Source organism: Hyperolius riggenbachi, chromosome 7 (assembly GCF_040937935.1).
Source record: "Hyperolius riggenbachi isolate aHypRig1 chromosome 7, aHypRig1.pri, whole genome shotgun sequence".
In the NCBI taxonomy this organism is placed as follows: Eukaryota; Metazoa; Chordata; class Amphibia; order Anura; family Hyperoliidae; genus Hyperolius; species Hyperolius riggenbachi.
This window is the reverse complement of record NC_090652.1, coordinates 13,296,816-13,312,270: the sequence shown is the minus strand read 5'-3', so window position 1 is coordinate 13,312,270 and position 15,455 is coordinate 13,296,816. Positions and strand designations below refer to the sequence as shown.

Sequence of the window (15,455 nt, the reverse complement as noted above, 5' to 3'; positions counted from 1 at the left end):
TACACAGTGCCTAGTACACACATAACTAGGCTGTGTTCCTTTTTTTCTTTCTCTGCCTGAAAGAGTTAAACATCAGGCATGCAAGTGACAGTTTCTGTCTGGGTCGGGACCGGGTCGGACTATATCATGACCCTCACTAATAAGTAATTACAGCCGTAAAACACTTTCCTGGCAGAAAACGTCATTTTTTTTTTAAGGAAGAGGAGGAGGATAGATACAATGGTTTACCTCATCAGTTTGTTTCCACCTCATGTTTCCTTTAAGGTGGCCATACAACTGTTGATCTGCCACTAGATTGGCCATTAGATTGATCCCTCTGTGATCGAATCTGATCAGAGGGGGGTCTATTGCTGCCCACACACTGCAGACAGATTTCTATTAGCATGAAATCTATTGGAAAAATCATGCATGGTGTGTACCAGGCATAAGCGTATGGCTATGTTACAGTGGTGCCACCTAGAGGCGAAATTGTTAAACAGCAGAGACTAAATACAGCAAGTGATTGTATCCTTACCCAGGATGACCCCGCTGACTTGACACTTCCCAGGGTGAGAGGGATCGGCCGGTTCCAAGATCAGATCCTCTACAGACCCCTCCAGCACTGTGAGCCCCGGTGTGTTCAGGATTTCCTTCTGTAAATAGGAAGAGCCATGACCACTGGGTAACACACAAACACATGATCGCATCGCACATGCCCTACAATGTAACAGCCATTTGACATTTTTAAGCAGCGCATGGTTCACACCGATTATCACGCCTGCCTGACAGTCACACTGCGCAACTCCATCCGCAACCTCCGACAGGAGAAAAATGTATGCCAATCTCAATCGCAGGAAAAATGCAGCATGTGGTGCCTGAGGACTATTATTCAGAAATCAAATTGTATCGGTGAAAAAAGGGGAGCACCATTACCATGTTAAAGCGGGAGTGTCACCATAAAAATCTAATTTCAACAGCAACTGGTCTGAGTGTATTCAGTGATAAAGATGCTAATCCTGCATTCAAAACTTTTTCTGCTGTTATGGTTTGGAGTTATCACATACCTTAGGACCAATGGCCCTTTAATTGCCATTGCCAAACAGTTGCATGCCGAGGAAGAGGGGGAAGGGGGGGATATTTTTATCTATAATATATTCCTCCTCTTCCGTTTAGGTCCTGCTCCTTCTAATGACATAAAAAAGGATTAGAACTGTATAAAGCACCATCTCTAGGCTTAAAGGGAGAGGGATATGGAGGCTCCCATATTTATTTCCTTTTGACCCATTTAAATCCTGTGTCCAATGTGGGACCAATGTCTGACATAGGAAAACTTGCTGCCACAGATGGTGCTGTTTCCGGATAAAATCTGGCATAGCACCGGCTAGTGATGGGCTCACGAGTAGATAACTAGCCAAATTTGTGATTCTGAGGCTTAATAGCCTCAGGTGTGCGGCTGGGAGAGAGGGGGTTAATTACCCAGGTGTCCGGCGCTTCTGTGCGTATCACACGCTCGCGCGCGTCCAATGGGACGCATTCCACAACTCCGTACCGCACACTTCCTCCTGCGGTACGGAGTTGAGTCGTGGAACGGTATTGAGTCGTGGAACGCGTCCCATTCTACGCGTGCGAGCATGTGATACGCACAGAAGCGCCGGACATCTGGGTAATTAACCCCCTCTCTCCCAGCCGCACAACTGAGGCTATTACGCCTCGTTAGAATCACGAATTTGGCTAGTTATCTACTCGTGAGCCCATCACTAGAACCAGCCACTTCAGACATGCCCAGTTCTTTCATTCATTTGTAGTAAAAGTAAATAAATGACTTTGCATGATAAAATAATGCTATAAAGGTGGCCTTACTGACCTGCATGTTCTGCTTATACAGCTTCCGGTCGATCTGCGCTCGCAGCCCCCACACCGCTGGGCCCTTGGTGCGGTTCAAGACCTTGTAGTGGATCCCGGATACATCACAGATCCTCCCGCAGACTCCATCCAAGGCATCCACCTCGCGCATCAGGTGACCCTTCCCGATCCCGCCAAACGATGGATTGCAGGACATCTGGCCTACGTGGGAAGAAATAGCTGGGGTACTTTATACACGTGCCTGAACCTTAACACAGCTGAACGCTCACATTATTCACGTGTGAAAGTATATCACATACATGTCAAACTCCGGCCCGCTGGCCAAATCTGGCCCCCAAGTGGTTTCCCCACTCTGCATTATGTCTGGCCCGCTCTAGACCACCAGGGAAGCTATACTGGAAGTGAAACCATAGATCACCAGGGTAACAATACGGGGGAGGGAGGAAGAAAGCACTAGACACCAGGGAACTGTATAGGGGAGGGAGGGGCCACTAGACACCAGGGAACTGTATAGGGGAGGGTGACCACTAGACTCTATGGAACTGTATAAGGGAGGTGTAACTACACACCAGGGAACTGTATAGGGGAGGGAGGGGGGCCACCAGGGAACTGTATAGGGGAGGGTGACCACTAGACTCCAGGGAACTGTATAAGGGAGGTGTAACTACACACCAGGGAACTGTATAGGGGAGATAGAAAGCTCTACACACCAGGGAACTGTATTTGGAAGGAAGAAAGCTCTAGATACCAGGTAACTGTTTAGGGAAGGGGCCAGTAGATACCAGGGAACTGTATAGGGCAGGAAGGGGCCAGTAGATATCATGGAACTGTATAGGGCAGGAAGGGGGCACTAGACACCAGGGAACTGTATAGGGCAGGAAGGGGGCACTAGACACCAGGGAACTGTACAGGGGAAGGAAGGGGCCACTAGACACCAGGGAACTACACAAGGGAGGGAGGAGGGCCACTAGACACAAGGGAACTGTATAGGGGAGGGTGACCACTAGACACCAGGGAACTGGAGTGCCATTTAGACAGGCTATATGTAAACACAGGAGTTTAACCCTTTCTCTGCTCTCAGCAAACAAGGAAGAAACTACACTGCAGCATCTCTGAAGGAGCTCTATAACCTGTAACACCCCCCAACAATAAAAATCAAAAGCCTTAACTTTTTGAGCACCCACACATTTAAATAGGGGTATTGATGGGCGATTTGGGCGCTGGACCCAGTACTGCTATTCCAATGGACGCCTTTGGCGGCTCCCAATTTTCCTGCTGCCCTGACAATATGTGTTACCCATGACGATGAGATGAGAGGCGGAGCCATGATGGAAGGACACCGCCTTACCTATGGTTTCCACCTTGTGTGTGATGAGCAGAGTCTTGGCTCCAGTGCGGGCCGCCGCAGCTGCAGCCTCCGTTCCCGCGTGTCCTCCTCCGACCACCACCACATTGTAGTGCTGGGTGTCCTCCTCGCTTGGAGCAGAGGAGATAACGCGTCTCAGGAGTCGGGGAAAAGCGTGGCGGGTTCCGTAGGAGAGGATCCACTGCAACAGAAAAGACAAAAATTACTTACGGTAATGTCTTTTCCAGAAGTCGGAAGGACAGCAACCCTGAGACTTGTCTCCATCCAAACTACACTGGACAGGAACTAGATAAAAAAGATTTGCATAATTGGTTAGGCAGGCAGAACATATATAAACCCCTCATGCTCTTACCCCCTCAGTTGGTAAAAAAAGACTCCACACATAATGATGCTTCAAAATAAATTTTAATAGAAACAGCGGTGGGTAGTAAAGGGTGCTGTCCTTCCGACTTCTGGAAAAGACATTACCGTAAGTAATTTTTGTCTTTCCCAGAACGTCTCAGGACAGCAACCCTGAGATGATATACAAGATAACCATTAGGGAGGGACTACCGCCTGTAACACTTTTCTGCCGAAACTTAAATTGGCACTAGATAAGACATCAAGCCTATAGTGTTTCACGAATGTGTTGTGACTTGACCAGGTGGCTGCCTTGCAGATTTGCTCAACCGATGCTCCTGCCCTCTCTGCCCATGAAGTTGATACTGCTCTGGTTGAGTGAGCTTTCACTTTAGCTGAAAGTTGCTTTCCTTGTTTGGTATAAGCGAGATTAATAGCCTGTTTTATCCATCTGGCTATAGTTGCTTTAGAAGCCTGTTTACCTCTGAACTTTCCTGCAAATAGTACCAAGAGGGCGTCCGAAAGTCTCCATGAACTGGTGCGTTGCATGTACTCCATAACACATCTTCTGACATCCAGATGATGCAGTCTTTCCTCCTTTTGGTTTGCTGGATTATTGCAAAAAGAGGGAAGGAATATCTCCTGCGATCTGTGGAATTTTGATACCACCTTAGGCAAAAAAGCTGGATCCAACTTCAGTGTGATTCTGTCATCTGATACAATACAGTAAGGCTCTAGGATGGATAATGCCTGTAGTTCTCCCACTCTTCTGGCTGATGTTATCGCCAAGAGAAATGCTGTCTTGAGTGACAAATGTTTATCTGAACTTTCTTCTAAAGGCTCAAACGGAGGATCACATAACCCTTGCAGTACTGTGTTTAAGTCCCAAGGCGGTACTCTATTCTGAACAGCAGGACGAAGTCTTTTCAAAGCTTTAAAAAATCTTATGACATATTCCTCTTCCGCCAGCCTTCTGTCCAGGAAGACACTTAAAGCTGACACCTGCACTTTCAGGGTACTGATGCTTAAACCCTTCTGAAATCCACTTTGAAGAAACTCCAAAACAGAATTTGATTGCGCCAGCTCTCTGGCGTTGGCGTCACACCAGGAACTATAAACTCTCCATGCCTTATAATAGATCTGACGTGTAACCTTTTTTCTGCTTTGTATAAGAGTCTCTGAAAGTTTGTTAGAGAAGCCTTTCCCCTTTAGTAATCGCCACTCAGGCTCCAGGCAGAAAGATGAAGGAGGTTCAAGTTGGGGTGAACTGCTGGCCCCTGGACTAATAGATCCGAGTGGTCTGGAAGGATTAGATGTTCTGAAGCTAACCTCTGCAACAGTGCAAACCACGGTCTCTTGGGCCAGTATGGGACCACTAGAATTCCCTGAGCTCTGTCTCGATAAATCTTGCTGATCACTTTCGATATCAAATGAATAGGGGGAAACATGTACATAGTCTGGTGACCCCAATTGATTGAGAATGCATCCAGGGCCCAGGGCTTGTCTTCGGGACACAGGGAGCAAAACAGACGGCACTTCGCATTGGTTCTCCTGGCGAACAGATCCACCTGAGGCACCTCCCACCGGTCTGTAAGTTGTTGAAACACTCGGTCGTTGAGGCTCCACTCGTCCTGTGAAAGCCTCTTTCTGCTCAGGAAATCCGCTAGGCAATTTAAGGTTCCTTTTAGATGAACAGCTTTCAAAGACTGCACATTCTGTTCCGCCCAATGTAGCATCCTTGATGATTGATGTAGCAGCGATCTGCTCCTTGTGCCTCCTTGATGATTTATGTAAGCAACCACAGTACTGTTGTCTGTGCGGATCGTGACATGTGCCTGTAGAATCTGAGTACTGAATACTTGTAGAGATTCCCAAACTGCCTGTAACTCTCTGCTGTTTGAGGACCGAAGACGAGATCTGTTCGACCACTGTCCCTGGGCTGTGTGAGAATCGAGGTGAGCTCCCCATCCCCAAGAACTCGCATCTGTTGTTATGACACACTGTGTGGGGAATTCCCAAAGATTCCCTTTCAGGCGATTTTGAGGCTCGATCCACCAGAGTAAGGATTGTTTTATGCTCCATGGGACTAAGAGTCTTTTGTCCAGAGAGGAGATGCGTTTGTCCCATTTGGATAGAATCCAGGACTGTAGAACTCTGGAGTGAAGCTGACCCCACTGTACTGCCGGGAAGGAAGATGTTATTGTCCCCAATAGTGCCATAGCCTTCCTCAGAGATATTAACTTCAGGTTCTGAAAAGAGAGAACAGACTTTAACAACATTGTTGATTTTCTACTAGGCAAAAAAAGTCTTTTGCTGACTGTACAGATCTCAAACCCCAAAAATTCCATCTTTTGGCGGGGAGTTAGGGCTGATTTTTCCCAATTAATTAACCACCCCAGGGATTGAAGGAAGTTTATAGTGATATTCATTTGGTCATTCACAACATCCACTGAAGGGCCCCAAATAAGCAGGTCATCTAAATATGACATGATCTGGATAGACTGAAGCCTAAGGCCTGCTAATACTTCCGCCATGACCTTAGTAAAAAGCCATGGAGCAGATGATAAACCAAAGGGTAAAGCAACAAACTGAAAGTGCCTTACCTCTCCCTGTAACACCACTGCGAACCTCAGGAACTGTTGAGATTCTAGATGAATGGGTAAGTGAAGATAGGCATCTTTGAGATCCAATGACGTCAAGTAGCAGGCTTCCTGTAGGAGGTTTACCACTGAACGGATGTTGTCCATGCGGAATTTTCTGTATCTCACTACTTTGTTCAGTCTTTTGAGGTTCAGAATGAATCTGTAACTTCCCTGAGGTTTCTTGATGAGGAATACAGGAGAGTAAAACCCTCGTCTCTCTTGGCACCTTGGTACTTTCCTGATGACCCTCTTTTCCAGTAAGGACGACACTTCTAGTTGGAGAGCCTTGGCCTGAGCTGACGCACTTGGAGGGGGGGTGATAAAGAACTGGGATGGTGCTGGGGCTATAAACTATCTTGTATCCCTCTAAGATAATGTCCAATAGCCACCTGTTTTTGAAGACTGTGTGCCATTGTTCGTAATAGTGGGCTAGCCTGCCCCCCACTGGAATCCTGGCGTTATTGCTTTGGTTGTTGTCCGGAGGAAGCATAGGGGGGGTTATTTCTTGATCGCTGAGTTTTATTAGGGATCCACTTTCTTCTCTGGGAACCCTTAATCGTCTGTTCCGATTTGTCCGTGGCACGAAAGGAACGATTAGGGCGGAAAGTTTTCCTCTTGTACGGAAAATTCTTTTTCCTGTCAGCCGATCTTTCTAATGTCTCCTCCAATTTGGATCCAAATAGCAAGTTTCCTTCACAAGGAATACTACATAATTTCGATTTAGATGATGTGTCTCCCTGCCAGGTCTTCACCCAGATTCCTCTCCTGGCTGAGTTAACCAAGGCGGTGGTCCTCGCTGTGAGTCTCACTGAGTCATCTGCTGCATCAGATAAGTAATTAGTTGCATGCAAAATTTTTGGGAAAAAATTCAATATTTCTTCTCTGGGGATTCCAGAGGCAATCTGGGATTGTACCTCTAACAACCATAACTTTAAAGACCTTGCTACTGCAGTGGAGGCGATTGACGGTTTAAAATTCAAGGATGCTGCCTCCCAGGCCCTTCTTAAGATATTATCCATTTTCTTATCGATTGGGTCTTTTAAACTCCCAAAATCTTCAAATTGAAGATCTGACCTTCTGGAAACTTTCGACAGGGATGGGTCTAACTTAGGTGCTCTCCCCCAACATTTCTGGTCTTCCGGACTATAAGGATATCTCTTATTTAATGCTTTTGGCCAAAAAGCTCTATTATCAGGATTATCCCATTCTTTTTTGATAAGCCCCTTAAGACTACTATGTACAGGTATAAAAGCAATCTGAGGGTCAGAAAGGGTTTCATACATCTGGTCGAGGGGAGATAGAGTTTTCCGTTCAATTGTAATACCCATAGCCTGGTGCATCGCTTCTAACAGCTCTTTCATAAAGTCAGTTGAAAAAGCAAACTTTTGATTCTTAACAGATTTATCTGTCGATTTTTCAGTCTCTGATGGAATATCCTCCAATGAGGAAATTTCCAACTCCCCCTCTGACATGTCTGACTCAGCTGAATCCTCCTCTCTCCTTTTCCTTTTCAAAGTAATATCCTCTACAGGGGCCGGCCCAGATGGACCCGGTCTTTCTGTAATAGGTGGGGGATCTGAAATAGGATCTGATTTAGAGGAAATCTCAGGCGCTTTAATTGTCTGCACCGCAGATGAGATCTCAGATCTTATCCAACCTTTAAGTTCTTTCATCATAGAGGGAGTTTCGTCTCTAACTATCTTCTTTGTACACTCCTGACACAACACCTTAGATGAGGATGATAAGGTATTGCCACAAACAGCACATTTCCTTGACTTATGTGATGATTTTGACTGAGGTAAAGATTTGTCAGGCTTTTCAGGCTTATCTATTTTATCAGCTTTCTCATGTCTTGATCCGGATCTGGATTCAGATCTAGAGTCTGATTTATCCGGTTTAGGCTGAAATACAAACAAAATACCAGCCATTAGCCTGAAGAAACGCCAAACAAACCTCTCTATCAGATATGAAGCAAATAACACATTGCACATACCAGAGAGGGAACGGAGCTTGACTCCACAGAGCCCTGGGAGGAAGATCCAGTGGCAGCCTCCATAGTCACCAACAACCATATGTGACTATAGCCGAGCTTTTAAATAGCTCACCAAATTTCGCCTGCCCCCCCCCCCCTCATACAAGGACTGCCTACCTTGGCGAAAAAACAGCACCCAGAAGCGCTTGTACAGCTGCTGGTTTGCGGAGTCAGCCGCCTTCTCACTCCCTCCCTGCAGCCTCGCTTCAGTGGAGCGCACGCCGATGCCAGGAACTTCCTGCTTCCGGCGCTGGGTCACGTGCGGCGCCGGTCACGTGACTTGGGGGCGGGACTTTCTGAGCCTCCGATCCGCTTCCGCTTCCTCCGCTCAGACCATCCCAGGAAAGGCTGTGCGAGCAGCATGATCCCACGCACTCAAACTAGCGTGCGCAGCCCAGGGGATCATCCAAGCCGCGGCTCCTGCAATCTAGCATGGGTGGCCAGCCCTCCCCGACATCTAGCGTCCTGTGGACAGGAAGACAACTGAGGGGGTAAGAGCATGAGGGGTTTATATATGTTCTGCCTGCCTAACCAATTATGCAAATCTTTTTTATCTAGTTCCTGTCCAGTGTAGTTTGAATGGAGACAAGTCTCAGGGTTGCTGTCCTGAGACGTTCTGGGAAACACAGAGTTACTGGAAAAACAAACATAGTGCAGCGTAGTAGAAAACAGGCTATTTACCAGTGTTGGGTCCTCCCTCCTGTTCTGTGCCACAGAACCGCAGTATGCCGCAGCGAGTTTTTATGTCCCCGGAAGCTGCAATGCATGCTACGAGATGTACTTCCTTCTGATGTGATTACATCTCTTGGCCGGGAGATCTAACCACATCAATGCACTACATCTCCCAGCATGCATTGTGGCTGGCAGGGACATAGAATCACAAATATTTGAATTGCCAAGCACGATGGGTCGTGCCCAGAATTGGGTTTAGCACGAAAATCAGTATCAACAAGATACATGACGAAAACAGTGTTTCACTAGACAGACGTAACCTTGGGGGTGGGGGGAAAGAAAGTGAGTAGGGTGGGAGGTAGAGGTGGGAAGGCATGGAGAAAGTTCAAGAGGTTGACAGCAGACGTAAAAAAGGAGTTCCTATGCTTTGACGTTCTGGTGGAGATGGCCCAAAACCTGTAGCCTACTGAAGAAGCAGTGACCAGGGGGTGAGGGGTTGTTGGCAATCCTAAACACAACAGAACGCAGTCTGGAATATTGGCAGAGGTGAAGTGAGGGGAGGGGTCTCCCAATGATCCTCTTTGCTGATCTGATGACCCTCTGTAGTTTGTATCTGTCCTTGGTGGGGGAGGTGGCATACCAGACCAGGATGGACATACAGAGGACAGATTCAGTGGTGGCAGAGTAGAAGCTCGTCAGCAGTTCCTGGCCCATTCCAAACTTCTTTCGCTGGCGGAGGAAGAATGGGCTTTCCTCTGGGTGGAGGCGGTGTTTGCCTTCCAGCTCAGGTCGTTGGAGATGGTTGTGCCCAGAAGGTGCATGCTGGTTACTCTTTCAACCATGGTGCCATCATGAAGTCGACTATCATCTCAACAGTTTTGGCTGTGTTGAGGACCAGCCTCTTCTCCCTTGTGGAACACCTGTGTTGGTGACCCTTAGTTGAGCGGAAATATCGCCCAACTTCACCATTTGGGACCTATTGGTCATGAAGTCTGTGATCTATAGGCAGAGGGTAGGATGGACCTTGAAGATTGTTCTGTAGAATGCAGGGGCAGATGGTACTAAAGGCCGAGTTAGAGTCCAGTAAGAGGAACCTGGCATACGAGTTTGATTTGTCCAGGTGGTCGTTTGTGAGTTCCAGGCAGATATTGATGGCAGCATCAGTGGATCTCTTAGCTCTATACACAAACTGCAATGGGTCCAATCTGGTCAATAAGGTGGGACAGGACCACTCTTTTAAAGATCTTTATGATGACATATGTTAGGGCCTGTAGCTGCTAAGGTCAGAGATTCTCTGTTTATTTAGGGACAGGGATGCTAGAAGACCTCTTGAAGCACACTGTAACGTTGCCTTCCTGAAGGAACCTGGCATAGATGGAGGTGAGGATGGGAGTGAGCCGCCAGGAAGACGTTTTCAGGCAGACTTGTGACTAGTGATGTCGGCGAACTCCTCACTTGTACTACTTCCGGGTCGCTATGACCCGGAGTAGTACGGCTGCGCTGGGCCGGCGGTGCGCGTCCTCGATCACGCGCCTGTTGCCGGGCACTTTCTGCGCATGTGCGTGACGTCATGCTCATGCGCAGAGAGTGCCCGGCAACAAGCGTGCGATCAAAGACGCGCACCGCCGGCCCAGCGCAGCCGTATTACTCCGGGTCATAGCGACCCGGAAGTAGTAACGGGCCGTTACTACTTCCGGGTCGCTATGACCCGGAGTAATACGGCTGCGCAGGCGAACTGTTCGCCTACAGCGCTACTTGTGACATTCCGTCAGGACCAGAGGCTTTCTTGGTGTTCAACGTTGACAGGTGGCACAGATCATTGTCCTCACTCACCGCTGGAGAGGGTGAACTCAGAACTGAGGCATTATTATTCGTGGCTGAGAGATGGATGATGCCCCTAGCCCAGGCATGGGCAAACTCGGCCCTCCAGCTTTTACGGCACTACAAGTCCCACAATGCATTTGCCTTTATGAGTCACGACTGTGGCTGTCAGACTCCTGCAATGCATTGTGGGACCTGTAGTTCCTTAACAGCTGGAGGGCCAAGTTTGCCCATGCCTGCCCTAGCCCTTCTGGTGCCTAGACTGGGTTTTCGAACCTGCAGTAGAAAATACATGGAACCAGCATAGGAAACCACTGCGGAAACCTGTGGCACAGGACACAGAAAATGGAGGCCTCCATATGGACGGGGGGTACAGAGCAGCAACCCGGAAGGTAAGTAAATGCATGCTGCACCCTCAAAGCCCCACACAATTAACAAACCTTTCTTGGGGAAGGTTCATTTGCGATGGTTTTAATACAGTACTTACCATGTGCTCTGTATGCTTTAAAGGGATACTGTAGGGGGGGTCGGGGGAAAATGAGTTGAACTTACCCGGGGCTTCTAATGGTCCCCCGCAGACATCCTGTGTTGGCGCAGCCACTCACCGATGCTCCGGCCCCGCCTCTGGTTCACTTCCGGAATTTCTGACTTTAAAGTCGGTAAACCATTGTGCCTGCATTGCTGTGTCCTTGTTACCGATGATGTCACCAGGAGCGTACTATGCAGGCACAGACCATACTGGGCCTGCACAATACACTCCTGGTGACATCAGCAGGAGCGAGGACATGGCAACGCAGGCGCAGTGGTTTTCAGACTTTAAAGTCTGAAATTCCAGAAGTGAACCGGAGGCGGGGCCGGAGCATTGGGGAGTGGCTGCGTGGGCACAGGATGTCTGTGGGGGACCATTAGAAGCCTCGGGTAAGTTCAACTCATTTTCCCCCGACCCCCCCTACAGTATCCCTTTAAAGAGAACCAGAGGCGAACCGCAGGTAAAAAAAAAAAAGAAATACTTACCAAAGAACAAGGAAGTCTCTGGATGCTGTGGAGACTTTCCATATCCTCCTCACTGGGACCTCCTGGAAGAGCCAGACGTGCTCCTCTTCAGGCACTAGCATGGCTGCTCTCACGTCTGAAGAGCCTGGACCAGTCCTGATCGTCATTCTGACATGCCCTTGTCAGATTTATTCAGTAGGTCTGCTCTTGGCAACGGGGGCCAGAGGAAGGCGTGGGAAGCTTCTACAAGGATCCCGAGACTTCCCTCTTCTTAGAACGCACATCTATTGTAACCTGAGGTTTGCCTTAAACACTTTAAGGTGAACCCGAGATGAGAGGGATATTGAGTCTTCCATATCTATTTGCTTGTAAGCAATACCAGTTGCCTGGCTGTCCTGCTGATCCTCTGCCTCTAATACTATTAGCCATAGACCCTGAAGAAGCATGCAGCAGGTGTTTCTGACATTACTGTCAGATCCGAATGGATTAGCTGCATGCTTGATTCAGACACTACTGCAGCCGAATAGATCAGCAGGGCTGCCAGGCAACTGGCATTGTTTAACAGGAAATAAATATGGCAGCCTCCATATCCCTCTCAACTCAGGTTGACTTTAAGGTAATGCTTGTTATGATTGTAAACTTGTAAGGGCAGGGCTCCCTCACCCTTTTGTGTCTTGGAACTTGCTATGCAGTTTGATCATCATGTTACATTTGTCACTGTATTTACTATTCTATATTATGTACCAGGTTCTGTTTTGTGTTTCCTGCCCCTCCACAGAACTGCTGACCAGTGTAAAGCGGTCAGGGTCCTGTTGGTCTCAGCCCCATTGATTGGTGCGGGAACCCCCAGGGCATGGGGTCTAAGTGGGCACGGATCTTCACAAGCAAACCCTGCAAGGGATTATGGGCCGTCATTCCAGAGGGCGACGGACTACTTTGCTGCCTGGTGCCTTCCAGGTCACGACCCCCGGGACTGACCCACCGGTGATGAGAAGAACAGGAGGGGTGGACCCTGCAATGATGGAAGGAGGGCGGACTAACGGAACAGACCAGACTGACTGGGCTGATGTGACCGGACTGACTAAAGGCTGAACTGACAGATGATGGGACTGACAGGTGACAAGAGTGGCGGGTGACAGGACTGGCAAGTTGGCAAATGACGAGACTGACAGGTGACAGGATGATAGGACTGACAATACTGACTGGTCAGGATTGGACTGACAGGAACAAACTGACAGGGCTGAACTGACAAGATCAGACTGATCGGAATGAACAGACAGGACTGGACTGACAGGAACAAAGTGGGAGGAGCAAACTGACAGGAGCGAAGAGGGAGGAGCAAACTTACAGGACAGGACTGAGTGGGCTGAACTGACAGGGCTTGTGACACGGTCACAAACAGCGTGAAGACACCGCAGCTGCTTGGATGGAACAGCACTGAGCAGCGATTCGCCAGAGTTTAAATACCCTTTCCTTCCCGCCAGTGCTGTAGTCCCGCCCCCCGTGGCTACAAAGCTGGGAGAGATGCGAGCGCTCCTTAGAGCATGTATACACCGTCCCGGGTCACTTCCGGAAGCGGCGTTTAACTTCTGAGAGGCCAGTGCTGGACCCCAGGAGTCAGTGAGTATAGAGCCCAATAGGAGTGAATATAACAAAAGCACACGTGAAGTAAGTGGGATTTAAACGCTACCATATGTATTTCCTTTTAAACAATGCAGATTGCCTGGCTGTCCTGCTGATCCTCTGCCTGTAATACTTTTAGCCATAGACCCTGAACAAGCATGCAGATCAGGTACTCTGACTAAAGTCAGACTGGATTAGCTGCATGCTTGTTTCAGGTGTGTGATTCAGCCACTACTGCAGCCAAAGAGATCAGCAGGACTGCCAGGCAACTGGTATTGTTTAACCTCCCTGGCGGTAAGCCCGTGCTGAGCACGGGCTATGCCGCCGGGAGGCACCGCTCAGGCCCCGCTGGACCGATTTGCATAATTTTTTTTTGCTGCATGCAGCTAGCACTTTGCTAGCTGCGTGCAGTGCCCGATCGCCGCCGCTACCCGCCGATCCGCCGCTATACGCGTCGCCGCAGCCCCCCCCCAGACCTCGTGCGCTGCCTGGCCAATCAGTGCCAGGCAGCGCCGTGGGGTGGATCGGAGTCCCCTTTGACGTCAGTGACGTCATCCCGCCCCGTCGCCATGGCGACGGGGGAAGCCCTCCAGGAGATCCCGTTCTTTGAACGGGATCTCCTGATCTCTGATCGCCGCCGGCGATCGGAGGGGCTGGGGGGATGCCGCTGAGCAGCGGCTATCATGTAGCGAGACCTCGTCTCGCTACATGAAAAAAAAAAAAAAATAAATAAAAAACGTATTTGCTGCCCCCTGGCGGATTTTGCCAAACCGCCAGGAGGGTTAACCCCTAGCCGACCGATCCACACCAATTCACGTGAAGGCGGCGGCAGCCCCAGGACCGCTCATCGCCAATTGCACGCGCAACTCCGCCCCGTCATCAGTGTCCCAGCAGCGATCGCCACTAGGAGACTGTTTACACTGCACAGCGTTGCGACCTACGGCAGCGCTGTACTGGGGACAGTCTTGTGACACGGCTGTCCCACTGGTAGGCAGAAAAGCGATCGGCTGTCATAGACATCATCGGCTGTCATAGGCTGATGCCTATGACAGCCAATTGCAGTGATTGGCTGGCGGGGGGATGGATAAATTTTTTTAAAAAAAAGCCACATTTATTCAAAAAATAAATAAACAAAGTGGCAGCCATCAGAACCCACCAACAGAATGCTCTGTTGGTGGGCAGAAAAGGGTGGGGTGGGGGTTGCAGGAATCACTTGTGTACTAAGCTGTACGGCCCTGCAGCGAGCCCTTAAGGCTGCAGTGACCTAATTTGTAAAAAATATCCTTGTCACGTAGGTGGTCTAAAGCCTGTGGTTCTTAACAGGTTAAAACGTGACAAATATGGCAGGTACTGAGTGTACCTGAAGGCAATTTAGGATAATAAGCTACATACGTCCCTCAGTAGAGGAATAGTCCAAAGGCTTCCACCATCCCCTTCGAGCTCACCAGTGCTGGGAATGCTCTGAACCTATTTAACATGGAATCATTGAATAGATTAGTGTGGCCGCGCTCCCATCCATGGTCGAGTGCAGCGTACTGACAGCCCGCAGGTGCACCGAGGGGAAAGCCGTGCGGATGCGCTCATTCATGGACTACAGCATGGCCATTAAGGAGAAGAGCGTTCCGGCAAGCAGCCGTCTCTCAAGGAGGATGTGGGAAGCTTCTGGCTCCTCCCTCTACTGAGGTATTTATACTTATATATATTTATATATATATATATATATATATATATATATATATAAATATATATTTATATTTACTTTTTTGCTATAAAGGACACCTGAAGGTAGAGAGATATGGAGGCTGCCATGTTTCCTTCCTGTTAATGTTACCTAGCAGCCCTGCTGATCTATGTGTCTGCAGTAGTGTCTGAATCACACCAGAAACAAGCATGCAGCAAATCTTGTCGGATCTGACAATAATGGCAGGAACACCTGATCTGTAGCATGCTTGTTCAGGGGCTGTGGTAGGCAGACGATCACTAAGACAGCCAGGCAACTGGGATTCTTTAAAAGGAAATAAATATGGCAGAATCCATGTACCTCTCACTTCATATATTTTATATATATATATTTGGGCAGCACGGTGGCGTAGTGGTTAGCTCTCTCGCCTTGCAGCGCTGGGTC

At 48.8% G+C, this 15,455-nt stretch overlaps 1 protein-coding gene across 1 annotated transcript in view; it reads right to left on the bottom strand.

Annotated features, from left to right (window-relative positions):
* Positions 1–15,455, bottom strand: part of MTO1 (mitochondrial tRNA translation optimization 1) — a 49,923-nt gene that overhangs the window by 33,930 nt on the left and 538 nt on the right. The window contains exons 2-4 of the mRNA XM_068246463.1: positions 3,191–3,389; positions 1,844–2,043; positions 515–632 (exon numbers count right to left, since the gene is read on the bottom strand). Coding sequence (XP_068102564.1) covers positions 515–632; positions 1,844–2,043; positions 3,191–3,389 — 517 coding nt within the window. The remainder of the gene's footprint in view (positions 1–514; positions 633–1,843; positions 2,044–3,190; positions 3,390–15,455) is intronic.